Source organism: Genypterus blacodes, unplaced genomic scaffold (genome assembly GCF_046128005.1).
Source record: "Genypterus blacodes isolate CSIRO-AG114 ecotype Tasmania unplaced genomic scaffold, CSIRO-AGI_Gbla_v1 ptg000133l_1, whole genome shotgun sequence".
Classification (NCBI taxonomy): Eukaryota; Metazoa; Chordata; class Actinopteri; order Ophidiiformes; family Ophidiidae; genus Genypterus; species Genypterus blacodes.
This window is the reverse complement of record NW_027466935.1, coordinates 6,200,863-6,228,389: the sequence shown is the minus strand read 5'-3', so window position 1 is coordinate 6,228,389 and position 27,527 is coordinate 6,200,863. Positions and strand designations below refer to the sequence as shown.

Here is a 27,527-nt window from a genome sequence, read left to right as displayed (position 1 = left end):
GACTGCACAAGAGTTTGGTTGATGCTGGTGCAAAAGGTTGTCAAAGGACCTGTGATAGAAAGAAGAGAAGGTGTCTAAGGTGTGGTTGATGTGTTCTGACCCTCAGCCGGCAGAGTTCTCTCCTCTCTCTGTCATTCTCCTCCGCTTTCCCTCTGAGCCATGACTCGTTTTGAGCACGATGTCTGTCCAGCATTTCCTGCAGCTCCTAGCATAACACAAACATTTTATCTTATCTTATATTGTATTAAATCATGTTATATCATATTGTATCAGTGTTCAACCTGTTGCTGATGTTGTCTATGTGCGTCATATGTATCTTTCTCCCTCTGTAGAGCAGCAGCAGCTTTGGAAAGTTCAAACTTCTCCCTAAAATAAAGAAATCCAAGCGTGAAGAGATATTTTAAAACTACAGTTGATATCATTTAACATTTAAAGCACTAACACAAAATAATGAATCATGATTGACAATCTAGTCCTCAAGGTGTACCGGTCTAGTTTGTGGAACTCCTGGTCTAACAGAGCAAACGCAGCCTGGATCATTTTCATGGCCTGATCTCGTACGGTACTGAAGTCTCTGTGGGCAAACACCTGCACAAGCAAATACCACATCATCAAGTAGGAATACTGATTTAACTGCTAGTACTGCATTAACATGACTTCAACCATTACTGTACTATTATAATGACTGCTAGTGAGTGTGTGTGTTTGGGGGGTGGGGTACGTGTGTGTGTGTGTAAACACCTGTGTGTCAGTTGCAGTTGTGATCCGGTTGGACAGAGGCGTGTCGCTCAGCTCGTAACGCACGTTGGGAACTTTGGTGGGCGTGAAGCTGGTCGAAACCAGAATGAAAGCAAAGTGTAACAGAGAAAAGAGAGTCAGCGGAGTGTGACGCGATACGTTCTGTACTGCATATGAAACTGGAGACACAGCAGCAAAACAGAAACACACAGACAGCTACCGACCTGTGGCTGACACCCTGAAGACCAAACTCTGACAGAATCTCCTTCATCACTGCAGAGACAAAACAACCTGGATGAGCTACTTTAAACCTGCTTAACATTCTGCTGCAACTACATCCATACACCTGTGGGAGTACCAGCAACCCCCATTTTGTGTGTGTGTGTGTTGGATTTTTCTTACATATAGTATACCTGGTTGTCTCTCTGAAGGATTGATCAGTTTCATTACCCTCAGATCATTAAACTCCTGTTCTTCATTCTTCCCTCCAAATACATACAGCTGTTAATCAAATGTATGTTTCATAATTCATCGCAGGACATCATTAAACATGTAGGTAATGACATACGTAAGTACATGTGCATATGTAATTGATTTCACAGCGTGTCATAAACATACTGACATGACTGTGGAGGATGAAGGCTGCGTGTCCATGGCGACGAATTGGAGGAATCCCTATGTAGAGAGGAATCTTCCACTTCATCTTAGCTTAGAGATGCAGAGAGAGAGCGAGAGAGCGAGAGAGAGAGATTTTAAAGACCGTAACCACAGTTCTCATTTAAATAAATTTCATTTTATATCTGATTTAATCTCTTAATCAGTGTTTCACCCACCTATACTAAGTTTATAGATTTCATTGGATGATGTGACAGTCCCATCCTCATTAGTGCTTTTCCCACCAAACAGGTAAATATCCTGAATGACAATGTGAAGGCAACAATCACCACAATAAAGCTCAACAAAAAAGCATGATAATAAAAGGAAACACATACAAACAAGTGTAATAATCATAAATAGTAACACAAAGAGTTGGGTGTTTGCGACAGTACAGAAAAAAACACTACAGGGCGCCCAAATCACATAATGTTGACATCATACAGACACAAGAGTTATTTATTGGTCTCATTTTAGTGGCTTCTACAGGCTAACGTGTTCATTGTGAGACATAATATTAGAGTTGGATTATGGTGATCATAGACCGTAAAGGCGTTTGTGTGTGTGTGTGTGAGTGAGTGGGTACGTGTGTGTGTGAGTGTGCACTTTATCATGGTGTGCGGTCAGGGATTGCCCGCTGGAGGCAATAGGTGATTCTCCCTTCACCTCCCATTTCTGCCACATCAGGTTCTCTAAAAGCAAAATCAAAAGTTCAGAGCTGATACATTCTTACTCACTGGAGCCAGAGGAAAAATTAGCAGCAGTGATCTTAAATGTTCATATATTGCTCCAATATGTTCTTCAAAACTTGAAACAAATACTGCCCTTCATTATTTTTGGAATTGATATTTGAGAGATCATGACAATCAGTTTCACCTGTGTTGAGCACAAAGAGGTCTTTCGAGAACTCTTCAGCTGGTCCACATCCACCAAACATGAAAACCTGATCACCAACCAGAGCAAAGGTCTGACAGCACCTTCACACACACACACACACACACACACACACACACACACATTGGTTCATTGCCAGACTGGAAGGAAAAACCACAAGGAAGTTGTTTCACCGTGCAGGAGGCAGCAATCCAGTTGTTTTCACCGGTGTCCAGGTCAGAGACACTGCAACACGGAGAACAGTAAGATCGACTAGCAGCCAAATCGAAAGTGTACGATATTTGTTCATGGGTTAAATGATGTAAAAGTAGAGTCATGGTTCTTTAATTTCCAGTATAATAATGATAATTTCATAATTTAGATTTTTACACCTGTGTTGAAGACCATGAGGTCATCGATTGGATTCCCTCCCACCGTGCCGCCGTACACATAAATGTTGTCCCCCACAGCGGCAGAGCTGTGACTGAGGGTTCTGAGGGCCACGCCCACGGTGGTCAGGTGATCCCAGGTCAGAGACACTGTTAGCATGGAAAAGTCAATCAATCCAACAACAGGACTGCTGACATCATTGTACCATTCTGAGGTTCCATACGAGATTTAAGGTGGTGACAGAGGAACCAGACCAAACCTGTGTCATATACTCACCTATATCAAACCTGTAGACTCCTGGGAGACATTCAGTGGCGTCCGGGTTGGAAGCCCCCCCAAACAGATACAGATTTCCTTTAACAACACTATGGAGGAAAGAGGACAGACATGAGTGTTTTATTACTATCAAAAAGAAAGAATACAAGTAAAAACAGTCCAGTTAGTGATCAGTTCTTGTGGAGAGCATTTCATTCCTCATCAGTGTTTACCAGAGTGTGTGTCCTGCTCGGGCTGAGGGAATCTGCCCACTCTGAGGAATCTCCTCCCATGTCAGATCATCAGGAGACACTACAAACGGAAATTAAACCAACGCAGATAAATCCTAACTTCCCTAAGATGCGACACAGCTCAGCGTGACACACTCCAACTGAGCCGGACAAGATGAAGCTGAACATGAGGAAAGGTAAGAAGTGTGACAGTCGATATGTTTACAGGCACATTTTAACTTATACTTTTCTCATTATGACCCTGACAGTTTGAGTTTCAGGCTTCCCGAAATGACCACAGTAGAAAGCAAACCGTATTTTGGTGGTAGGATATCATTAAAATCTTCCTACCTGTTAGCATGTAGAAGTCGTTGTAGTAAACTGTGCTTTCCTACAAAACAAACAAGTGAGAAGAATCTGTATATGTGTGAATGATGTGGAGCTGGAAAAAAAACAAAAACTTTAATTCACCACTGGATTCATGGTTGATGCTCCTCCAAACAGGAATGCAGCATTTCCTGCTACAGCCAAAGCATGACCATGTCTGTGAAAGATAGAAAGGTCTTTAACACGCACACACACTCGCAAGCAAGCACGCACACACACACACACAAACCTTGCACTCGGAGCTTCTCCTCTCATTTCTTTCTCCACCCAGTGACCACTGGCTAAAGCCATCTTCACATCTGTGTCAACACACACACCACATGTTTATTATGCTAAAAGTCAGAAGAAAGACAGACAGAAAGAAAGAAAGAAAGAAAGGAACCTGCCTGTTGTTGGTGTGGTTGCCTTGTTGAAGCTCTCCCAGGTGAGTGGATCAGAGCTGAGCCTCCACGCTGCGTCTCATCTTACAGCTTAGATCCTCTTTCCTCTAGGTACATGGTCACTTAGCAACACGTCAGAACAAACCAGCCACTGTCCAAAATATCAACACATTTAGTAGGTTGTATTTTCATCCATGTTGGAGGCATTTACTCAGTTAGTTTAAGTTTAGTTAGTTAATCATGATTCCACCATTACATTTTGGCCAAACAAATTCAGGCATACAGTATATACCGTATCCATGGTGATTTTTCAATAGGTGAGACCTGGTGCAGATCAGGATAAGTTTTCAGGTCTAGCGGACGGAAATCTTTTCAGACTGGGGTCACATATGTAGAGTGGCAGTTAAGTACCAAATAAGGATAGAAACTTAACACCACCACCATTATTGTCAATCAGACAACCATCTTTTACATTACACATCAATTGTTTGGGACTAACTCCTCTCAGTTGAATCACTTCATGCATGTCTGATGTGTAGTAAATCTGTGCAGCCCACGTAAGAGATCAGAGAGTTTACAGAACGGCGTTGTAAAAACCAGAGACTCCTACCAGGACTCGGACCTGGTTCTTCCATCAGTGATGGCTGTGTTACCATGTTACACCACAGGAGTTTGTGAGGTTGCTACAGCACCCTGCAATGGAGACACTAGGCGTGGCGAGCTGTTAGGAAATAAGTTTGACCTTAAGACTGTTACTGAGCAGAGTAATGCTGAAGTCAAACTTAAACGGCATTAAAAAATTGCAATAGCAACTCATTTGACCAGAGCCCCGTTAGCCAGGAAGTTTCCAGGTGAGTCCAGACACGCAACAGCCACGCAGCTAGCAAAGCCACCCAGCATTATGCGAACACGGCATGTCGGGACTCAAACCTGGATCGACCCGTTTCCACCTCCCACGGCGAGGACGAGGGGTTGGATTTTTGGGAGGCACCTTTTCTTACCTCATTTACCTTTTACCTGGACTCTGCTGCACAGTGACGAGCAAATGTAGAAGTTCCATGTAGAATCTTGCAAACTGCAGTGAAATTCTTGAAGTTGAAATGCCTGACGTTGAAATGCGGGACATCGAAATGCTTGAAGTTGAAATGCGGGACATCGAAATGCTTGAAGTTGAAATGCTTGAAGTTGAAATGCGCAAGGTTTATATGCGCGAGGTTTAAATTTGTCCATTTGCTTTTTCAAATACATTTCATGAACCCAGAACACCATTGTATCAGTTGGAGCATGTGCAGTCGAAGGCACTGCAACACACATGGACCCAAAGCAAGTAAAGTTTAGTTCTTACCTGTTGCTGTCATCTCGTTGTTGGATCAGGAGCATTTAGTTCTTACCTGTTGCTGTCATCTCGTTGTTGGCTCAGGAGCATTGAGTTCTTACCTGTTACTGCCATCTTGTTGGGAAGAAACTGACTTAGAGAGTTCCAGGTGAATTTTATTGAGCCGGGTTAAACCATGACTGATTGAGTGCAGGTGGGACATGTTTAATTTAGAAGAGGTTTTGTCTCATTCTAAAGGTAGGCTCATATTGACTAACTATGACAAACTACCACAAAATTATGCAAAAGTCAGAGTTGAAATGTATATACATTTATCTATTGGGTGAGGTTTATATTTGTGTGTGAATGTGCCGAGCTTGGTTTAGTCCACACACATCTTGGTTTAGTCCACACACGTAATCAACGTCAGCAGTGCAAAGGCGCCAAACTGGAAACACAGCTGAGACACAACTGCGCATGCGTCGTTTACACAGCGGGGCTTGATAATGTTATGATGATGTAAGATAGACATCCGGCGGGATCAAGTATCTGAAGTTTATCAGATTTGCTCCGCCGGTCGATCGCGCGCACACATCCCAGAATGCACCCGTTTGCCGTTGCCGGCGCAGTGCAACTCCCGGTCTCATCCCCGAAACGATGCGATACGTTTAACATCCAACAGTGTGAAAACATTAAGAAGTGCGATGAAATAAGCTCAAATCTGGAATGAGATAATAAGAATCATACTGGAGACACGAACACATGATGACACAACAACAACAACAACAACAATGTGAACACGCAAACTTGTTCCCCTCCAACCTGGTGCGGCCCCTCTAACGCCCCCTCGCATTCCTCCAGGGGATCGCGGTCCCCACTTTGAAAAGGCTTTTTTACAATTTGCCTGCATGTTGAGGTTCCATATGTCACCAGATTTCACGATGGAGAATCAGAGGTAGAAGTCACCAGTGTAAATCAAACATCGTCACTTTCAAATGGCACAATGGATTCAAACACAGAAATGACTCAGAATTCACATGAGAGCATCATTTATTAGCACATTATGTCCAGAAAACTTCTCACCAAAACAGAGAATGTGAAATAGAAGAATAAATACCAAACGGTAGCAAAACTGTTTGTTACAAAAATGTATCTTATTCAAAGAAAACAAAAGCTCTATATCAGGAGACTGTTATAAATGAGATCATCACTTTCATTGGTTAGAGTAGAAGATTAAGGCCAAAGTAAAATCTAAACACCAACACTGAGTCTTGTGTTATAGAACTTTATCATACAGAACTTAAGTCAAACTGCAGTAAAATCAGTGAGTCAGAGTGAAAACCATGTGAAACCAATTAGCTCAATGTTTCCCCTACAAACATGTCCACTCACACACATTTTACACACATATATATATATTTACATGCTCTGTAAAGTGCCTTGAGATAACGTTTGTTGAGATTTGGCGCTGGTGCTTGAATTGAATTAATTGAATTGGTCTAATTTTGAAAAAGAAACACTCAATCACTTCCTGAAATTGCTATCATTTCAAAAATCCACTTTTGCATGATTCATTGTTCTCTAACCCTTCAAATGAGGAAAAACTTGGGCCAGATGTTTTGATGTCTTCCTCAAATGTCAGGATTTTCACACCATTTCATTGTGATTACAGTTGTGAATGTTTATTGGTCACAAGGGTCAGGATTTTTCCAAACTATTTTCATGGAATTCCGGTGCTAGGGCATTTGGGATCTTTCTTGACATCTCAAGGTTAATGCAAAAATATACAAGACTTAAATTCCTTTCCCCCCTCATCAGAATGGGAGGTACAGTCAGACAGCTTGACACAGAAGAGAAGAATCCCCTAAAATATCGGAAATCTCACCTCTAAAATCATTTGCCCAGATGAAATTAAAAACACATAAAATCTTCAATTCATAATAACATGAACAGAAAATGTATTCAATATAACACATGCTTGTACAAATTAATAACAGCAACATCATTCAAGAGCAAGAGCAACCATCTCTGATCCATTTTTACCCTGTAATATGACAAGAACTATCCATGGAAATACTGCTCTACTGTTAAACTGTGTCGAACACAAAATAACAGTATTCTGCAGATTGTTACAGACTGTAAAAACAAAATACAATCGGGATCTGAAAATATCTACAGAGAGTTTGGGTTTCGTGACTTTAAGTGCCACTTTACTTTCTAGGAATGTAAAACGTTCCCATTCTGAGCAGAAAAACTTCAACATAAGGACAATAAAGGCACTCATTGCGATAAACCACCAAATCCTTCAGACTATCTGCAATCTCTTAGAGTTAAGGTCTGCCAAACATTGTGTAGTTTAAAACATGAAAAACGCACCTTATACATGATATTGTCTCATCCTTGGCCTTATTAGCTTATTTTCTGTCTGCATAATTCTGAGTACGTGCTGTAATCATTTCTTTCCTGTGTAAGAAGTAGATAATGATTCTTTTTCACTTTTCAGGAAGAAATAATGCTGATTTGTGTTGTTTGGTATATTTAAATAACATAAGGAAGCGTCAGTAACTCGGTCTATTGCAGTTCCCTCCAGAGGCCCAAAGACATTAATACTTAAACCAAATCAAAACTGTGGAAAAACCCCCCAGAAAGTTTTATTTTTGTTTGATAACATCTGTTCTGTTGTCGAGGCTTCATCTGTTGTCTTTAAAAAGCAAGAGCAAAACAAAAAGATGAGTGATGTTTGATCTTTTTCTTATGGTCAACAAATCACATAAGAAAGCTTCTGATGAAAATGAAGAAGGCTTTATTTGTCATTGTGTCCCACACACACAAACAACTGCATTTAACCATCCCTGAGGAGCAGTGGACAGCCACAGTCCAGCACCTGGGGACCAACTCCCATCCTGACATTCAAGTGCCTTGCTCAAGGGATGAACACAGGGTTGGTTTTTGCTGGGAGGAAACCCACACAAACATGGGGAGAGGAAACATGCAAACCCAAAGATCCTGCCCTTAGCTGGGAATCCAACTCAGGACCTTCTTTCTGTGCGGCAACAGTGCTAACCACTGAGCCACCTTAACTGTTTCAGTGAAACTTTGTTCCCATGGAGACAAGATACAGGTAGATGTCTCATAAAGAAATGGGACAAATACTACATAAACAAACAAACAAGTGGAATGCAATGAAATAATAAACAGCAAAAATAATACTAATAACAACAATAATAAGAAGTATCATCATAATTGGCCATAGGGAGTAGTAGAAGTAGTTGTAGTATTTTTGACAGCTCAATGACACAGACTGGACGAGCTGCTTCACAGATAATACTTATAGAAAGAGATAGACTGACAGATAGATAGTTTGTGTTGGTCTTTCCAAGGGATTTGTTGACAATGAGGAAAAAGATCAAACAAAGGAAGCCCTTTAAATTTTTCCAATCCAGATGAACTGAAACATTGTTTTTACTGTATGAGAGTGGAGGCAGCGGAGATCTCCATCACTCTGTTGCAGTAGGTAGGGACAATGTCTTTATTTAGACCAACTGATTCTTTCTAAGCGTTCCAGCTCTTGGCACTCTTGGCAGAATGTCTATGTGGACATCAGGGTGTGATCATGTGGTGTTTCTTCATGTGTATGTTTGTGAGTAAACTATGTAGATGAAGAAGTCTCGGTTTTGGTATTATTTTACTTAAGTATATTAATTTATTGACTAATAATACAGTGTAAATACCTTAAATTAGCACACATGCATGTCATGTATAATCCTGCCTAATCTGGATGGTATTTATAGGTCTGTATGGGGGGGCGTTCCCTTTTTGTTTCTCTGTTTGGAACTCTTTAAGTGTCTTCCTGTCCTCCCTTGGAATCCATTTTCTGACTAGCACTCAATATACATTTTGCCGTGGGAAACAACAATCCCGTCTGTTCCTCCCCTTTAATGAAAGTGTTTTATATTGGTGATCACAAATATCAGTATCAGGTTTTAAAGAAGTCACATGTGAACACACCCTTGTGTCTGCACAATGTGAAGCTGTAGCCTGTGTCGTGTTTGTCTTGTCACTTGTGTTGTAATGTTGTCTGCTGGAATGTGAATGTTCACTGCTAGACTTAGACTTTGGTGACAGAATTTGCTTGCTCCTCCAGTGGCTGATCATCTTCATCATCAACACTGAGGTCCAACCTCAGATTATCCAACGTCTGCCGCAACATCTGAGACTCCTTACGCCTAGAAAGGGGAGACAAGGACAAGACAGAGAGAAAGGGGTTATTTTGTGCTGTAGGTTGTTTGCGATGGTGATGGACAGGCTGACGGACTGAGATGCATTATGTCACAATCTATTGCAATGTAGAAATTTGGCATCAAAGCTGTGTTTCTTGTATGTGTGTGTGTGTGTGTGTGTGTGTGTGTGTGTGTGTGTGTGTGTGTGTGTGTGTGTGTGTGTGTGTGTGTGTGTGTGTGTGTGTGTGTGTGTGTGTGTGTGTGTGTGTGTGTGTATGGTCCGAAGTTCTGCCCACTAGAGGTTGGCAGCAGGTGAGGCCATGGTGCATTTTCTATAATTGACTTTGTATGTTGACACAGTCATGGGAGGTTTGTGCTCTTTGAGGTTATTTAGTTTCATACTTGGTTTGCAGGTGCTGGTCCAGCAGTTGCTTCTGCAGGCGGCTGGTGGTTTCTCTCTCCTCTGTCAGCTCCCTCTGAGTGTGTCGGGACTGAGCCTCCTTCCTGCTGGCCTCCTCCTCTGCTTCGTTCACCTGACGCTTCAGAGAGCGAATCCTCTGAGTCATCTGCAAGTAAAAACACAGAAGGTCAGTTAATTTGGAGCCGACTTGAGTACATTCAGAAGGTGAGTGAGGTGGAGGAACCACATAGGTCCTAGTTTAGTTTTTAACTTTAGGTACAAGGTGCCTATGGTTTCTCTGTGTGTGTGTGAGTGGCTTTACCAGGTCTTTCTGTTCAGTAGCTATTTTGTGCTCCTCCTCCATCTGATCTGACATTTCGTTGACCTTCCTCTCCAGCTTACCGATGGTGTTGGTCAGAAGCGCTTTGTTCCTGTGCACATCAAAAACAATATCAAATGTCAACATCTGTCGCACACCATCATTAAGTGACAAGTCCGTTGTGTGTGACCGACCTTTCCTCAGTCCTGACAGCGTTTTCCAGCTCTTTGACTCGGGTCTCTGTCCTGGAGATGACGTCCTCCTGAACCCTGGAAGACTGAAGCTCTTCTACCTCCTGGCGCATTTCACGCAACTACAGAGATGGAGAAAGAGAGATAGATTCAAACCAATTCAACTTTATTGATACAGCTCCAAATCACAACAAACGTTATCTCGAGGCACTTTACATAAGAGAGCAAAACTGAAATGGATTGCACAAATATGACTTAAACCAGTTTAATATAGTTCCTCTAATGCCAGATGTCACTGAGAAGCAGAAGAAAACAGAAGGGTTTAACACTTTACCTGTCTCTCCAAGATGCCATGCTCACTTTCCAGTTGTTCGTTCAGATCTCTCTCCTGAATCACCTTCAGCTGCAGTTGCTCAGTCTGACAGGAAAAGTGGAGATTAGACATAAAAAGCTTCCACCAAGGCCCAACAGGCTCTCAGGAATGAAAGTGAACACAGGTCTCAAGGTACTGAGGTCCAGAAAACAAGTTCATTCCTGTCCTTAACTTTTAACTTTATTACATATTTCCTGAGCCCCCCACTCTGTGTACAGCGTGTTTACCTGTTCGATGGCTCTCTTGTGTTTGCTGGCCCATCTCTGCTCGCTGTCATGCAGCTCCTCCAGATCAGCCTCCAAATCAATCGTCTTTTCCTGAAAGAGACAGAGAGCAAAAATAATGAGACCATCATCATCATAAACAAGCATTAACTTAATGGCGTTCTAAAAACAACTAAGAGTAATCTGAGGTCATTAGCAGAAGCCATGCTGGGACATATTGTAAGGCTCTCTAGAAACAGTGCCATGATCATTTTATGGGATTACAGCATTAACACTGGTTGCCAAAAAGGATTTGCATAATTAATTCCCTATTAACCCCAAACTGTGATGGCTTGTATTACTGATTAATTCAAGTGGACATCTTTACACCAGCCGTAGGTCACATATGTACACACACTTGATATAATGTTTGATGTAGAGCTGAAAATAACAAGTTCAGATATTAGAGGAAAATATTCTCCATCGTTGGCATTTATCCCAAACAAAACAGGGTGTGTGCACATTTTCAGTAATTAGATTCTTATTTTGGCACAATTTTTCCAGGATTCCATGAACATTTGATTCCTCAAAGCCTCAAACCAACTTAGCTAGACAAGACTCATCACATATTATTCCCAGTCTACTATCCACAAGTCACTGTGAACACCATGCCAAGCTGAACACCGGCAGCACTGTGTTTGTGGAGATGAGGTATGAGGACATTTATAGTCACTGTGGCTCTTCTGTAGCAACGTTTTTAGTGACCCTCCATGATCACTGACACCTGGACTGTTTGTTTGTGTGTACCTGAGCCTGCTTTAGTTGTTTGCTCATGTCTTCTTTGGCCTGATTGGCGGTCTGGAGCTCCATGTGAAGGTCCTCCACTGTCCTCTCTGCCTGTTTCCACTGCAGCTGCATCCTCTCCCTCAACTGGATCTCCTCCTCCAGCGTCTGCTCCTTATCGATCAGCTTACCAGAAACCTGCAGACACAGACCAATGGAGAAGTTAGACCAGATACATGCAACTCAAACCACAGATGAGAAGGAACTAAGTACTCTTTGACTTGTTATGTGACTATTACTGACCGATATTTATCTGATAGCTGCAGTTACTGCTGTATATTTTTGCAATACCTCCTCCTGCAGTCTGCTGACGAGTCCCTGCAGTCTCAGCAGCTCCTGGTCTTTCTCAAGCATAGACTCCTCCAGCTCCTCCATCCTCAGCTGAGCATCTTCACGCAGCTTCTGATGCAGGTTCAGCTCGGCCACAGCCTGAGTCGATACCTGCAGAGCCTCTGCCAACTGGAAACACATTGCACACATTGTACACATCACATGTACTTTTGTTCATACCACAGTCATGGGAAATACTTTCTGACTGGCTGACAACTGCCTGTTTAAATTGCCATAACTCTGCCATAACATATGTCTTCATTTTCTGGAGGCTGTCTGTGTCATGATTGGATCCTAGCAGGTGGGCCATTATGTCACTTACTGTAATCCCATCCCCCTGCCTTGCTGAGTGGATGATTTTCATCCATATATAGAAAAATAACATTTTGTGTGGGCTATCACTGAACATGTTCCAGGTCCAGGTGCACACATATATGGAAGTTTAACGAGTGTTCCAAAATTAAGTGCAGGGTTTATTTATCTGCAGGTAACCATAGCGCCAAAGTTATTGGTTAACTTTCGCAAACCATATAAAAAGTTAAGAGGTTATGACATGGCATGATACATAACATAAAGCACTCAGCGGAGGAGTTAAACAATGTCATGTTATGTTGTTCTTGGTCTCTAACTTGTTATTTTGGTGTCTCAGGACACCTTGAAATGTTCCTGTTACTTTCTGTACCTCTGTCTCCAGTTGGAAGATGTTGGTGTTGAGTTCAATGCTCTTTTTGTCTCTGGAGTCGCCGTCCACCTCCAGCTCTTCTAGCTGTCTCTCTTTATGCCAAAGCTTCTCTGCCAGAGTCTGAGCGTGGAGCGTTTGCTTCTCCAGGCTCTCCTAAGACACACACAAACACATGCAAGCATCACACAAATTGTGTAAATGATCAGATGGTCTCCATATTGTTTAACCAGGAAGGATTTTAGTTTCTACATATAGAAAGATTGGATCCTTTGTTCAGTTTTAATTTACATACCTCAGCATCCTGAATTTTATTTTTGAGGGACTGCTGCAGGAAGTTAAAGGCATACTCCTGAGTGTTTGCCTCCACCATCATGTTCCGCGCGTCCTTCAGCTCAACCTTTACAGGGGGCGACAAGACAAGGTGTGTTTGGAGAACACATATATACTGTATATACTGTGTACCAATTCATCTATCTGTCTGTCCAACCATCCATATACTGTGCCATCCATCCACATGTCCATCTATCTGTGTCCGTCACCCATTCATCATTTGTTCATCTGTATGTTCAGTTGTAAAATCATTATGGATTCTTCGATCCCCCAATCCTCATCCACTCGCATCTATCAAATCATTCTGCTATCCATCCATCCATCCATCCGTCAGTGCATGTATCCATACCTCCATCTCTCTGTATCTCTCTACCATGCCCTGGTTCTCTCTGTCAAACTCTATCATCTGCTCTCTTGTTCTCTTCAGCTCATTGGACAGCTGAGTGTTTGTCCTGAGCAGATCCTCATTGTTCACCAGCAGGCCACGCATCTCAAACCTGAGGTCAAACAATCACAAAAATGGACAGTCAACATCAAAGACGGATGGAGTGAGTGAGAGAAGTAAGAAAACATGGCTATCTAGGAAATATGTAGGTGGGAAGAATCAAGGGCAACAAAGCAAATGCATAGAAAAAAATATATTTCCAAATAATGGATGCTCATGCTTCAAATAGCAACACTCAATATAATTAAACCATCAAACAATGAACACAGATGTTGAAAAATAAAATGACAACAGACGTGACAAGCATTGAATGATGAATGCCAACTTCAAGTAATGAAATCAGGACACATCTTAAAATAGAAATGTTAAATTTGTTATTTGACTAGGACATTTCTTATTTGATGGTTGTCATTTGATGGTTGTCACTCTGTTTTCAATGTATGTCATGTGTATGTGAAGCACGAGCATTCATTATTTGGAACTGGTGGAAAATATATTCCATAATAAACATGCAAAAAACAAGTAACTAGAAATTAGAGAAATTGCAAAGTAGAAAAGGCAAAATAACAGTAACAAAAGAAAAAAGGAAGAGAGGGAAAGCAGGATTATGTTAGGAAGGAATACAAATGTACAGGTATGATAATATGGACACCGCTGTCTCATAAAGACTGTACTTATAAAGTAATGACTTCACATTCACCCATTCATACACTGATGGCAGGGGCATACAAGGTGCCAACCTGCACATCATGTGTTAAATGAAAGAAGGAATAAGGAGAAAATCTCATGTCTGACCTGATCTGGTTCCTCTCTTTTTCCATCTCCACACTCTCTGCCTCCAGGAACTGATTACGCTGAGAACACACACACATACACACAGACACTTTCAAACCACAAGCCTACAGCAGAACTCCCGCTGCTTGAGTCTGAACATGTCCTGTCTGCTCTGTACCTTCTGACAGGCCTCCATCTGTTTGGTCAGCTCCTCGATGTAATCCCGTTTGTTTGGAGCTCCCATAGTGTTGGAGCGTAGGCTGTAATGACCAGGAACCACCTACAGACAACAAAAATACATTCAGGCTGATCACGACTCCAACACGGCTGCACAATACTGACCCTAAACCCCTTTCAAACTGAAAATGGTTGGAAATACGCCTCACCTCCATCTTACAGTGTTTCTAGGTCACTTTGGTACACTTCTCGAATCATCCTTAACATTTGCAAAACAGTTCTCGAAACTATTTGTACAAACGGCACAACGCAATCTTTATTGTACATACTGTATACAGGTGCAGCTCAATAAATGAGAATATCATAGTCGTCTTCCTCATGATTGTGTCGCCTACTGAACCAGACTGAGAGACAATTAAAGGCTCAGGAAACCTCAGCAGGTGATTTGAGTTGATGAGCTGATTAGAGTGAGACACTGTGAGGCTACAATATTGAACTTTTTCACAATATTCAAAGTTTCTTAGAAACTGAACTTGGAGTTTTCATGAGCCGTAAGCCATAATCAGCAAAATGAAAACAAATAAAACCTTGAAATATTTCACTGTGTGTGTGTAATGAATTGATAATATATGAGTTTCACTTTTTGAATTGAGTTATTGAAATAAATTAACTTTTCAGCGATATTCTAATTTCTTGAGCTGCACCTGAATACAGTAAGTTTTGAGTATTAGAGTACAGTGCACATTGTTGGGTTAGAGACCTCTTGTGTCACGAGACATTTTGATAATGGAGGACATGGTTGTTCTCTGCCAACATGACTGTTTTGTGTTTACTTGTGTGACTCTTTTGTGTTAACTATAATCTGAGGCCACAAAGTGAATGATCAGTCTGATTGGCGAATGGTCTCCATGACTTTTGAGAATAATCAATAATGTGTGGGATTTAAATGAAGTAATTAAGGAGCACTCAAATTTTACAATAGGAAACAGTACAACATATCTATAAAAAAAGGTATTAATGCTCATCCACGTTAAGTACGTTATGTACTGAAGTTGGTGATGATCAGATGCTGTTTGTAAGTGCACGGATGAAAAAAGTACATGTGTATGATCTTCATTGATTCTTCTTTAATCAAATAAAATATAGTTCAATCATAGGTGTAAAAATCCAATTAATAAACTGCTATATATTTAGCCACACGGTGGAGCTCTCACCACACACTACACAATTGTTTATGGCGTAACTTTGTGTCTTCTTAGATTTGTTGTAAGAAGAATCCAAGAAGCATTTGAGATATGAAAATAAACACTGAGAATGAAAGCAGGACAGGAAGCAAAGGGATGAGTTCTATACTGTGAACCTGATGGGTGTTTGAATGTCTTGTGCTTCCATGGTTTCAGTAAACTTACATTGTTCACCTCGACTCCTGCTCTCCTCCTGGCGAGAGTGTCATAGGTAGACAATCTGGTTCGAGTGGTGAGTGCTGGGACAGCACACGGAACTGGACTGGTGCTCCGACCGTTATAGCTGTACAGGTTTAATTCTGAGGTGGCTGGAGAGAGACCACCTAGAACCTGGAGGGAGAGAGAGAGAAGTTCAATGAAGAGAGGAGGTGTGTATTCCAAACTGAAAAGGAAAAGGACAGAAGGACTGAATTACTGCTGAAGAATGAATAACTAGGATTCTGTGATTACCTGAATAAACATGAATTGTTATAATGGCATATTCATTCATCAGTATGAGGAGAGTCAGCCATGTGATCAACCCAAAACAAAACTACTCCAGTTATGTTTGAACAGATTGATCTGTACTATATCATGAGCTTGATGTGAATGGGAGCATGCCCAAGCCTTTTTTACACACAAATCCATTATATTATCAATATCAATAAGGAATGATAAATAGTGAGGACATTTATCATTAATTTGTGGACATAACCTCGTTTCAACTCTATACCTTTCTATCTACAAGTCATTAACAGTTAAATCCAGACAAGGAGTTCACAATGTAATTGTATATAACAAAATATACGTGAAACCAAATGAAAGGAAGTGATCTGATTATCTATTTTTGCCAATAACACATCAAACAGCAGAGGTAACTGTGCACTGCTGATCCTGTGATCCTCATTTCTGTTTATCCAGCTCTCACCTTGAACTCAGACATGCGGTTCATTGGATTATAATCCATGGAGATGGCTGTAGAGTATGGACTGTTGAAGACCCTGGGGGGGCTGTCAACAACACCTTGCTACAAAAACACAAGCAACACTAATATTATTAATTTTTTTTTCCAGTTAGTAAAGACAGAAAATAAGCAGTGAGTAAAGCCAAAACTGCAATAGCAAAAAAGCTCAGATGAAGCCATTTCAGCCATTAGATACACTCAGGGCCAGATGTACTAAAGCTTTTGTGCTGGTGTGGGATTCAGATGTGACGCATTTTGGTCTAAAAAAACATGCGTGTCATGCATCGCACAGGCGCATGGGCTGTGAGTCATCATAAGGTGTGCTTATCTCTTTTGTGCATATGCATGAAACGCCACAATACTCAAGCCTGTTACAGATGGTCGTAAAAACATACTAGTAGTAAGTGATGTTTTCACTAAGTTCAGTCAAGCATTCCCCACTGAGTTTACCCCATAACCAGAAGGCAGACACGGCAGCAAAGATACTCCTTCAAGAATGGTTTCTCAAGTATGAAGCTTCTGCACTCTGACCAGTGAAGTAATTTTGAAAGAACAGTCATTGCTGAACTTTGTAAAGTGTATGGGCGGAGAAAACGTACTCGCACCACTACCTTTCCCTCAAGGGAACCTGCAATGTTAACCATTCCTCCTGAAAAGAAACAATGCTGCCCATAACACATTCCACAACTTGTGTATGTCCATACTATGAGACCCCCACATTGATGCACTGTTGGGCAAAGAGCAGATAACCAAAATTACTGATAACCAACATAAATGGCTAGCACTGCAGCAAAAGCGTCTCCAGGAAGTGCATGTCAGGGCCAAAGATCATGCTGAGAAGAAAGTGGCTGAAAGAGTCACCAAGATGAAGGTCAATCATACATAAAGGTGTGAAAAGAAGCTGTGAGCTTCACAAACCCACCCTGTCAGACATGGTGTCCCAGTCCCGGGAGGCCAGGGACTCCAGGGACCCTTTGTAGTGGTTCGGGCCCAAACGGGAACTCTCCCATCGGGACAACCTGGGGCCGTTCTCTTCCATCAACCCTCCACCTACTCTTGGACCATCCCCGTTCTTGCTGCTAGACCCATTGGTTCTCAGATCGTTGTTAAGGAAAAGCTGATATTTGGGGTTCTGGTTGACCAGGACCTTCGGTGTGGTGGGCTCTTCTTCCGATGCTGGACTTTCCAACTGCTTGTTGGACTCGATTTCAGACTCCTAGAGACACAACATTAGAGAGATTGATTTAGTAGGGTGAAAAATATAAGATAGAACTCTGTCCCGTAAAAATTCAATTTGTTGACAACTAAAACTTATCCTCACTTATTTTACAGTCTTGTTCAATTTTTTAAGCAAAACAGGAGGTGACATCTTATTTTGTCAGAAGAATTTGTCAGGTTGAGGTGGATGTTGGACATACTACATTTTTTGGGCCTTTAGCATTTTTTGTCCAATCCTTTCCTGTCCTAGCCCATATTTGTGGGCTATAGCATTAAGATTACCTGTCACTGGAACTAATGGGCCTAGAACAAACTCTGAAAAACAATCCAGACTGTTATTCCTTCCTCCATCAAATTTTACAATAGGCACTTCTTCTGGTAGGGAAGAGTTTTCCTGGCATCCACAAAACCCAAATTCATCCATCAGACTGCTAGATAATAAAGTATGATTCATCACTCCAGAGAACACTTTCCGGTGCTCCAGAGTCCAGTGGCACCATGCTCTTAGGCTTGTGTGCAGCTCCAGACGCACAGTTCTCGTGCTGATATTGCTTCAGTTTGGGACTCTGTAGTGAGTGATGCCTCAGTGCTTAGTGGCATCGCTTTGAGTTTCTGTGGTCTAGTGCTTCCACTTCACAATAATAGCACTTACAGTTGACAAGAGTAGATCTAGCTGGGAAGAAACAGAAATGTGGCAAAGGTGGCATCTTATGACAGCGCCTGAGCACTTCTGTACGGCCCATTTTACTGCCAATGTTTGTCAATGGAGATTGCATGGCTGTGTGCTTCATTTTATGCAGCTGTTACCAATGAGTGTGATTGAAACAACTGAACGCAATAATTAGGAGTCGTGTCCACATACTTTTGGCGAACAAGGCTGCTGTCCACAATAAATAACTGTTGATTTACAGTTGAAAATTTGAATCTAAAACTTAAAAATTGATACATTTTTTAACTTTGACTAACCTAGACTATCAGGCATTATTGTTTCTGCACTATGTTTTGCTATAGCCAATGCAGATTATGTGAAAAGACATTTATAATTGACATTTTACATTTCACAGTTAATGAATATTGTTAGAGAAATATTTCAGTTGTATACAAACTTAATTCTTACGAGACAAAGTTGTCAAGAAATTAAATCTAGTGTCACATACAAAGATTAACCTAAATAGCATTAGTGAGGCTGACAGCATTTTTTACATTAAGCCTCTTCTTTATGTTAATTCATTTAGATACCATCCAAAAAGGTTAAAAGGGTAAATTAATGAATTAATATGTTATATTTATGTTGTAAAAATGATAGAATGAAGAAATTGTGTAGAGAAATTGGAGAAAGAAAACACAAAGTATGTTTTGCCAAAGGTGCTTTTCTCAAACTGACAACCTAAATGTTCTTATTTATAGTTTATTGCTGCCGTGTTAAGCATTAATAAAATAACACATTTTGGATCTTAATTATTGTTATTTATAGACTATGACTTTTAAGAAATTGGAAGGGTATACAAGGTAAGGTAAACAAAATCATGTTCATTTAAAGGACATTGACAGTTTGATTGGTGAGTCAGAGATTAGTTGATGAAAGTGGACTTTGGCTTCGGTTTAATGTGTTCACGCTTTCATGCAGACTGAATATTAAGTTTCAATCATCAAAGAAATGTTAAAACCTAAAAACATGCCATGCTCCGATGCCGTCTTCATGCAGAAAAGGTGCAGTTATTTTTCATGCAGGAACAGCAAAAAACGTCATTCAGGCATTTCTCTTACCGATCCTATGCCAGAGTCTGCCACCGAATCTCTAGAGTCTGCCACCGAATCTCTAGGGTCTGCCACCAAATCTCTAGAGTCAGCGCTGTGCTGTGTGTTTGGAATTGGGTCCTCAGTGCTCACAGTACAGCTACTCTGTGATGAATCACTGGTTTTAGTTTTACCATCTTCAGTATCGCCCTCTACTGGACAATCGGCTATGGCAATTATTGGATCATTTTTGGTTTCTGTGTTTGGAGGAGTCACAGTGATACTGATGACTGGACTCTGAGCTCCCTCCAGGCTGCTTGGTGTAGATGGTGCTGAAACTGGTCTTTTTCCAAATAATCCAGTCGTGGAAGAAGGACTTTTTGGGGTGTCGGGATCTGAACCTGAGAATTTACCGATCAGGTCTTTCACACTGCGAGCTCTGCGCAAGTATGAGCTTCTGGACAGGTCTCCTGCTGCTTTCTTAAGATTTGTTCTCCGAGCCTGCTCCTTCTCTTCTTTGCTCTTCTGTTCAAGATGGAGCTGTGATTGTGTGGATGAAGATTCTTGGGACTGTGACATCACATTGGGGTGTCTGTTTGTGCTGTTCACATTTTGCTGAAAGAAGTGAAAACAATAATAGAGTCCCAAAAACTGTTAAGCAATGGGGTGAGGGATAATTGTGCTCAGACACTTCAATGTTTAAAAATGTCCAAAAGTACATCTGAAATTAGACATAGAGCGACACACTTGCAAATCCTAAATCAGATGTCAGATCCAAAACATCATTCATATCTGTGTCTGTTCTGCTGAGAAACTGAAATATTTCATTTGACCAATTAAGTAGGAGCACCTGAATGCATCAGTGTGGGTCTATTTGGTTTAGATCGTCTTATTTCATCGATTTAGGGTCAGGGTTTAGGGTAAGGGCTAAATATGTAAATAGTGGAAAAGGTTTCCTGCTCAGCACTAAATTCTAGTTAGTAAGTAAGTTATTTGTCATATTTTTGGGAACTTTTTTAACATAATTTCACCTGCAAATCAGCAAATCCATTAAGAGCCATAATCAACAACGACCCACGTCAGACTCAAACCTGCAGATATACATTTATGCTCTAAAGAAAAAAATTAAATTGATGATGATTGATTTGAACATTTTCAGATGGGAGATTTCTCTCATCAACTCTCTCTGTGCCTGCCTGGCTGTTCTTCTTTCTATGTTATAACTATGAACCCATGCATAATGGAATGAAAGCCCTGTGTGTGTGTGTGTGTGTGTGTGTGTGTGTGTGTGTGTGTGTGTGTGTGTGTGTGTTTTATGTGTGTGAGTTCCTCTCCTGACATAAATCCCTCATGGGAAGCTTCAACATCTGCTCACTCAACTGAACCCCCCCGCCCCCCTGGCAGCCCTGAATCACAACATTCAGTTTCTTTTTACACCCTCGCTCACTCAGTCACTCACTCACAGACAGGAAGAGACAGACTGTCACGGTCTGTCTCTTGTGTACTTCCGGTTATATTTTGAAACTCTGTCTTGTCCATGTTCCTGGTGTCTTTACTTCCTACCCTCATGTGTTTCCCATCATGGTGATTACCTGTCTTCCCTAATGTGGTTCACCTGTGTCTCGTTGTCTCCTCCCCTGTCTGGTGTGTATATTAAATGCTGTGTGTCTTAAATTTGTAATCAATCAAACATTTATTTTTCCTTATACTCATGTTCAAATGTGGAAGGAGGAAGTCAGAGTGACACAGCCTTACACACACTCACAGACCAACCCGTCCTTACACCTGTCCCCAGTATATTCACATTGCTTGAGATTGCCATAGTGTGCCCCATTCTCATAGTAAACCATAGCTCTTAATCCCAACAACAACCTTTAACTTAAATGCCATTACTTTCCAAGTACACACACACACACACACAGTCAAGCCAAACATCTCTTCCCATCCTGCAAACATAGTGTGCCAGCGACAGCCCCAACAGGAGAGAATGTGCACGGCGTTATAAAGCGCAGCAGTGCTTTGGCAGATGGAGATTAGGCACGAGGACGATATTTCAGTACTTTTTACCGCTAACAATGCTCAAAGAAGTAAACTTTTGACAGCAGAACTCTCCAAATGTACCTTCTGGCTCAAACCCAACCTAAATGTAACTGGAACTTCACAACTAATTCTTGGTTGTTAATTATCTGCTCTTCTACAATCTTATCTTCTCTCACTCTCTTACACAGTTTTTAGTTTGACCTCAATGTGTCATGGTAACATCAAACACTTAAAAATGACAGTAATGTTGTCAGTGTGAAACACACACACAGATGTACACATACAGATGCACATAAACGCCACACCCCCAAAAAACGTGTGCGAACCAATTAGGGGCGTCAGTCCCGTGTTGGACGCGTGCGTCTCTTTGGAGAGGGTGAAAACGTCAGGCTATGTTTGGCCCGAGGCAATCTGCTCGCCAATATGTTCCTGTTGTATCCCAAATAACAGATTTAATAATCAGCCATCCAGTGATCCATCCTTGCCTGAGGGTCTGTAGAATTTTACACAATTTACCATGAATTACTGAATATTTAATGTAAATCATCCCAATCTGCTCACGGCAGCACTGTTTCTTACTGGCAACAACTTATGTTGCTAGACACTAGGGTCTAGCAAACAAAGAATTTAATCATTTTTGTAGTATTTAGGATTGATTGATTGTTGCGTGTTATCCAACACTGCCTCCTTCTAGCTCAACATACATCTTACAATTTCTGGAGAGGCTTGAGCCCAACAAAATCCTCCTTAGCTGTTATGACATCATTGCTAGAGGCTAAAGCTAGCGAAAGACTTTTTCATGTTTGGGAGGAGGTGAAAGTCTGAGGGGCCACATCAGGTGAGTACCGTGGCTGCTGAACAAGTTCAAATCCATCCTGTACAGCTCACACGGATTGAACTCAGACGGAAAACATCTCAGGAATTATATTACTTGACTGAAACATGACTCACTTTGTTATATGTCAATGTCAGAACCTCCCAGACATCATCCATCACTGGTCTAGGTGAAGGATCTTTGCATTAAAAGATTAGAAAGCTAAACAAACCAAAGTGAATCATATTGGAGGAGGATTTACAGGAGCCAGTGGTATATTTCACAACTTGGAAAACCCAAATATTCTTTTTCATTCATTCAGATTAATATATTTAGACAATGTAATAATAAAGTAGTATTTCCTTGTGTTTCAGGCCCTAAACTTGGCAATCAACCCTCACAGTTGTATTTTTGTTTTGGCTTGGATGTATTTTTGTGTCAACATCTTGAAAAATACGAAAACGAGCCTTCACTGTGTTAGTGTTTATAGAAGAGACACAGCAGGTGACAGGCGGCATGTGTCTGTGTCTCGTGTGTCTTCAGCAGATAAACTGTGATGACATTTTGACAAGTTTCCAGTTATAATGGGAAACAAACAAGGTTTCTTACCTCCGAGTTTCCTGTCAGAACTCGCCGTTTTATCATTGTTTTTAGGAGAAAAGATGTTGAAAGTGTGAGTGAGGGTGTGTGTGTGTGTGTCCCTGTGTGTGCGTGCATACGTGTGTGTGTGACAGACAGAGCCAGATGAGCAGGCAGATGTTTCCTCTGTCTCAACTCTGACTGTCTGAGAAAGACTGACAAAAGCTGGACCCATGCCAGAGAAACACACACACACACACACACACACACACACACACACACACACACACACACACACACAGCAGTAGGTTTACAAAGCTGTAGAGGAGCTCAGTAGTGATTATTTGTTACATTTCTTGGGTCTGTTTATATACTTAAACTTATTTTGTAAGGTCTTAATGTTTTAGTTTGACAGATTAACCAGTATGGAGTCCAAAACAGTGATTAGATGATGAAACTTTAGGTTTTGTTCAGCAAAATTCCAAAAATGCGGGGTCAGAAAAATATTGAATGCAACGTAGAAACATTACAAATTTAAATTAAATAAATATGAATTCAACACAAATAAAAATGTTGTATGCTTTGATGTTTGGTGTAGACCTTTAGTAAAACTATACCATGTCGTTGTTTTGCTCCATCTCAGTTTTTCCCAGCATGCTGTGCTCACTGTCTGTGAGCAAATGTTTCCACTTCCTGTGAACTGTAGGAAAATATAAAGCAAAACATCAAAATCCTGGAAACTATCTGACAAGATCTGGCACTCAAATAACAGCCGGCAAACAAATAAAGCAGAGGATGAGGTCTGTGTTTAGGCTGATGTTCCTGTATAAGCATAAACCGATTGGGGCCTGTGCGTTTTGAAAGCTTAGAAGCTTTTCTTTTGGATGGAACGGATGTTGATCAAGTGATTGGCATCACCTCAGGCAATAGCCAGTCTTTGGGGAATATCTTTAAAAGGGGAGTGTGGATCTACATGCCGTCAGGGATTCTCTTTTAGACACTTTGAGCTTCAAAATGTCGGTAAGATTGCAAATCTATTCAATATTCTAATAGTGTTATGGCTGAGAAGAATGTTATGACGAAATCTAAATACCCATTTGTTTCGTAAAAAGTGAGGACAGAGTTTCGATATTTGCTTTATTGATTAGATTGTCTGCTCTAATCTAATCAATCTAGTCGCCCCCTGTTGTTGGGACCCCCTACAGTGTAGGTACCGTCCCAACAGCAGGGGGCGTTGCAAGTCCAAATGTCAAAAATCGAACAAAATTTGATGACAATCCATTTAGTTATTGAAATATTTCTGTTTCTGCATTGTTGGGTTTTAATGTCAAGCTTAAAAAACACCTTTGTATCTTTCACAATAAAAGCCTTTCACTAAAGGGAATGTATTCTGTTGATGAGGATGAAGATGTAGGAAGTTGAATAAGTCAAAGTGATAGATGGAAAAAATGAAAAAAATGAAGCTAAATAAACTAACCTGTGGTTATCTTATTTTCTGTTTGAAGCTGGTCAGTCTCTGCGTCTTCTCTTTGTACCAGTGTAGGTCTTGGGTCAGGAGGCTGTGGAGCGAGCTCAGTGCCTCCTCCTGGAACAACAAGTGCTGTAATTAATAACCAATTGCTTGCTAATGGAGGCCTGAAGCACCTTCAGTGCTCAACAGAGACTGATGAGAAAACATTATGGACAACAGGCATGTTTCATACAGTCCTATGTGTTTTGTTTTTTTTGTTTAAACCTGAGGTGGACTTACTGTTGAAGTGTGGAGGCTGGAGTTACTAATTCAATTGCTGCTCCTTCTCCTGAAAATCAGCTCAGTGTTGACCCCACACAGCTGAAAACACACAAAAACAGAGAAAACTGACTTTGGATAGTTCTTATCCGTGTTGTAGCATGCTTCACAACCGTCAAAAAAGAAACATCATATGACACAGACCTTATATTCATAGATTTAAAGACGGCACATCACCTCTGTTTTATCTTGCAATCAACACGTGATACACATAATCGCAACCAAGTTACTTAGGGCTTAATGCCAGCAGCTTGTGTAGTATGGAGTATATATTGTGCAAGATCCAAATAATGAATACTTATGTATCAAATAACTCAAATAACATGACCACACATCAAACATCCAACAAAGAGGTCGATTTATACAACAATGAACTCAGAGGTCGAATAACAAAAAGCAAACCATCAAACAATGAACAAGGAGGTTGAATGAAAAGCCAATTATCAAACAATGAATTTAAAAGGTCAAATAATGAAAAGCCAATTATCAAATCATCAGATCAAATAACACCCCTCCACATAAACAAATATTTGTTATGTTAAGATGTGAGTCTACGTTTTAATACTTGGTGTCCTGATTTCATTACTGGATGTGGGCATTCACCCTGCCAACATTGGTTATTGGATGTAGCATTTGTTATCCAATGTGGCTTTCTTTATTTGATGCGTGCTGTGCACCCGTCAGTCAAACATGTCACTCCCCCAAAGATGTCCATGCGCCGCCCACAGAGGTAAGGTTAAAAACTTGGAGCCTAGTCTGATGCTAGAGGTGTGTTAGTTTCATGAATTACTACATCAATCCCGTTATTATCTTTTGATTAGTTTAAGAAACTAATCAAAAGTTGATCATGGTCCAACAACACTTCACCTTAGGGGTAAACACATAGATCCACATACATACAATAATTTGCCAAAAACTGAATTTTTATTTAAAGCCTTTTCGACATTTTACTTATAAGCAAAGATGTATTCGTCCATGCTTTCAAAAGATCTGCAAAAACCTTGTTTTTATGTCAGCTGTCAGTCAAAAAGCAATTTTTTATCAATCAAACATCCTCACTAAGACAGCGTGTGATGGGTGACAACTTACACATCATCCATCTTTATGAAAACACAGTAATTACCTATGACTATCTCACTATCTCACTCACTCTCTCACTTACCCTTACACATACACACTGCATGCTTAGAGTGCCTTCACATTATTCACATACAGAAAGCATCTTACACACGTTTATGCTCACACACTGCATGCTAACAACGTGTCAAAACGCACACGTGCACGCACGGACACGCACACGCACACACACACACACACACACACACACACACACACACACACCAGCTGTCATCCTGCTCTGATTAGCTACTTGCGTACGGAAAAGCGAGAATTGAGCTTCATTATTATGTGACAAACACATTTCACTCTGTAATTGCAGGTGAAAAACATGTGGGTGTGTGTTTTACATGTATGTTTCTCACCACTTGCAGCCTATCACATATGGTCGCACTGTGCACGTTACGCAGGATTTGCGCTGTATGTGTATTTATAGCTTGTAGGCAGTTAATTTAAATAAATAATAAATAAATATAAAATTTACCGTTCATTTATTTTTCTTGTTTTGGGGAAAACGGGACATGGAAATTAATGCAAGGTCACTTTATTTATTTATTTTTTTTAGGTTTTAGCTTTTAAAAAATTGTTGACGTTTATATTTATTATTTTTATTATTATTATTATTATTATTATTATTAGTAGTAGTAGTAGTTAAATTCAATTCAACTTTATTTATATAGTGCCAATGATTGGAGTTGATTGAACTAACTAGACTGATAGATAAATATAGATATAGTTGGGTATGAGTGTTTCCGATAAAAAGGTTCAAGTATCTGTAATAGGATGTGAAGGTCAATGGTATTAAATGCAGCACCAAGATTTAACATGACAAGAATAGAGAGGAGTACTTTTTCTGATGCAAATAAGAGGCAATTTACGACTTTCACCAACGCTGTCTCTATGCTATGGTGGGCTCTAAATCCAGACTGAAAAACCTTGAATAAACTATTGTCATGTGGAAAGTCACACAACTGATTGGTGGCTGATTTTTCAAGGATCTTGGAAGAGAAAGAGAAGGTTAGATATAAGCTTGTAGTCGGCTAAAATGCCTGGATCAAGGTTTTTTAGTGGCATCTCTCTTTGAGTTGCTTCCTCTAAGGTTTCCTCCTTTTCTTTACACATTGATTGATCTGGGAAGAGTCATGTGTGACATTAGCCTTGGGAGCATGGACCCAGGACAAATCACTTAGAGACACAAACAACTGAATGTGATGTTCTCGTATCAGGCTGAGGAGACTGAGGATGGTTCTGATGCCGCCTTGGAGGGGAGAGTGACGATTGTATAAGTCAAGCAGGAGGGGGTCGCAAGAGAATAAGTGGAGAGAAATTGGTAATAGGACGAGGCATAAGTTGGATCTCAGCAGTGGCCAGCTTTTTCATCTGATAAGGGTTTTGGGGGTTGAAGAGCACGAGTCATCACAGGAAGTTGATAGTAAGGGGGGTCTAGCATCCAGTTCTTCTCTGCTCTGATGTCTCTTATGATTAAAGCTCACTTCAGGCGGGAGCAGAGGTGGCTGTCCCTCAGCGTTTCTGCACTG

The 27,527-nt window shown here is 40.8% G+C and overlaps 1 protein-coding gene across 3 annotated transcripts in view; it reads right to left on the bottom strand.

Moving 5' to 3' along the window:
* Positions 1-6,254: 6,254 nt before the first annotated feature.
* LOC143010914 (uncharacterized) overlaps positions 6,255-27,527 on the bottom strand; it is a 37,304-nt gene continuing 16,031 nt past the window's right edge. For 2 of the 3 annotated variants that reach the window (XM_076163501.1, XM_076163500.1), the window contains exons 2-21: positions 24,835-24,915; positions 24,562-24,669; positions 23,702-23,784; positions 19,682-20,266; positions 17,619-17,912; positions 16,661-16,759; positions 15,919-16,083; positions 14,511-14,612; positions 14,354-14,412; positions 13,463-13,610; positions 13,076-13,180; positions 12,784-12,936; positions 12,063-12,230; positions 11,736-11,909; positions 10,953-11,042; positions 10,687-10,770; positions 10,356-10,474; positions 10,165-10,273; positions 9,845-10,008; positions 6,255-9,448 (exon numbers count right to left, since the gene is read on the bottom strand). In XM_076163501.1, the coding sequence (XP_076019616.1) occupies positions 9,331-9,448; positions 9,845-10,008; positions 10,165-10,273; positions 10,356-10,474; positions 10,687-10,770; positions 10,953-11,042; positions 11,736-11,909; positions 12,063-12,230; positions 12,784-12,936; positions 13,076-13,180; positions 13,463-13,610; positions 14,354-14,412; positions 14,511-14,612; positions 15,919-16,083; positions 16,661-16,759; positions 17,619-17,912; positions 19,682-20,266; positions 23,702-23,740 (2,775 nt within the window). In that variant the 5' untranslated portion in view covers positions 23,741-23,784; positions 24,562-24,669; positions 24,835-24,915 and the 3' untranslated portion in view covers positions 6,255-9,330. The remainder of the gene's footprint in view (positions 9,449-9,844; positions 10,009-10,164; positions 10,274-10,355; positions 10,475-10,686; positions 10,771-10,952; positions 11,043-11,735; positions 11,910-12,062; positions 12,231-12,783; positions 12,937-13,075; positions 13,181-13,462; positions 13,611-14,353; positions 14,413-14,510; positions 14,613-15,918; positions 16,084-16,660; positions 16,760-17,618; positions 17,913-19,681; positions 20,267-23,701; positions 23,785-24,561; positions 24,670-24,834; positions 24,916-27,527) is intronic. The other variant, XM_076163502.1, reaches the window with a different exon arrangement.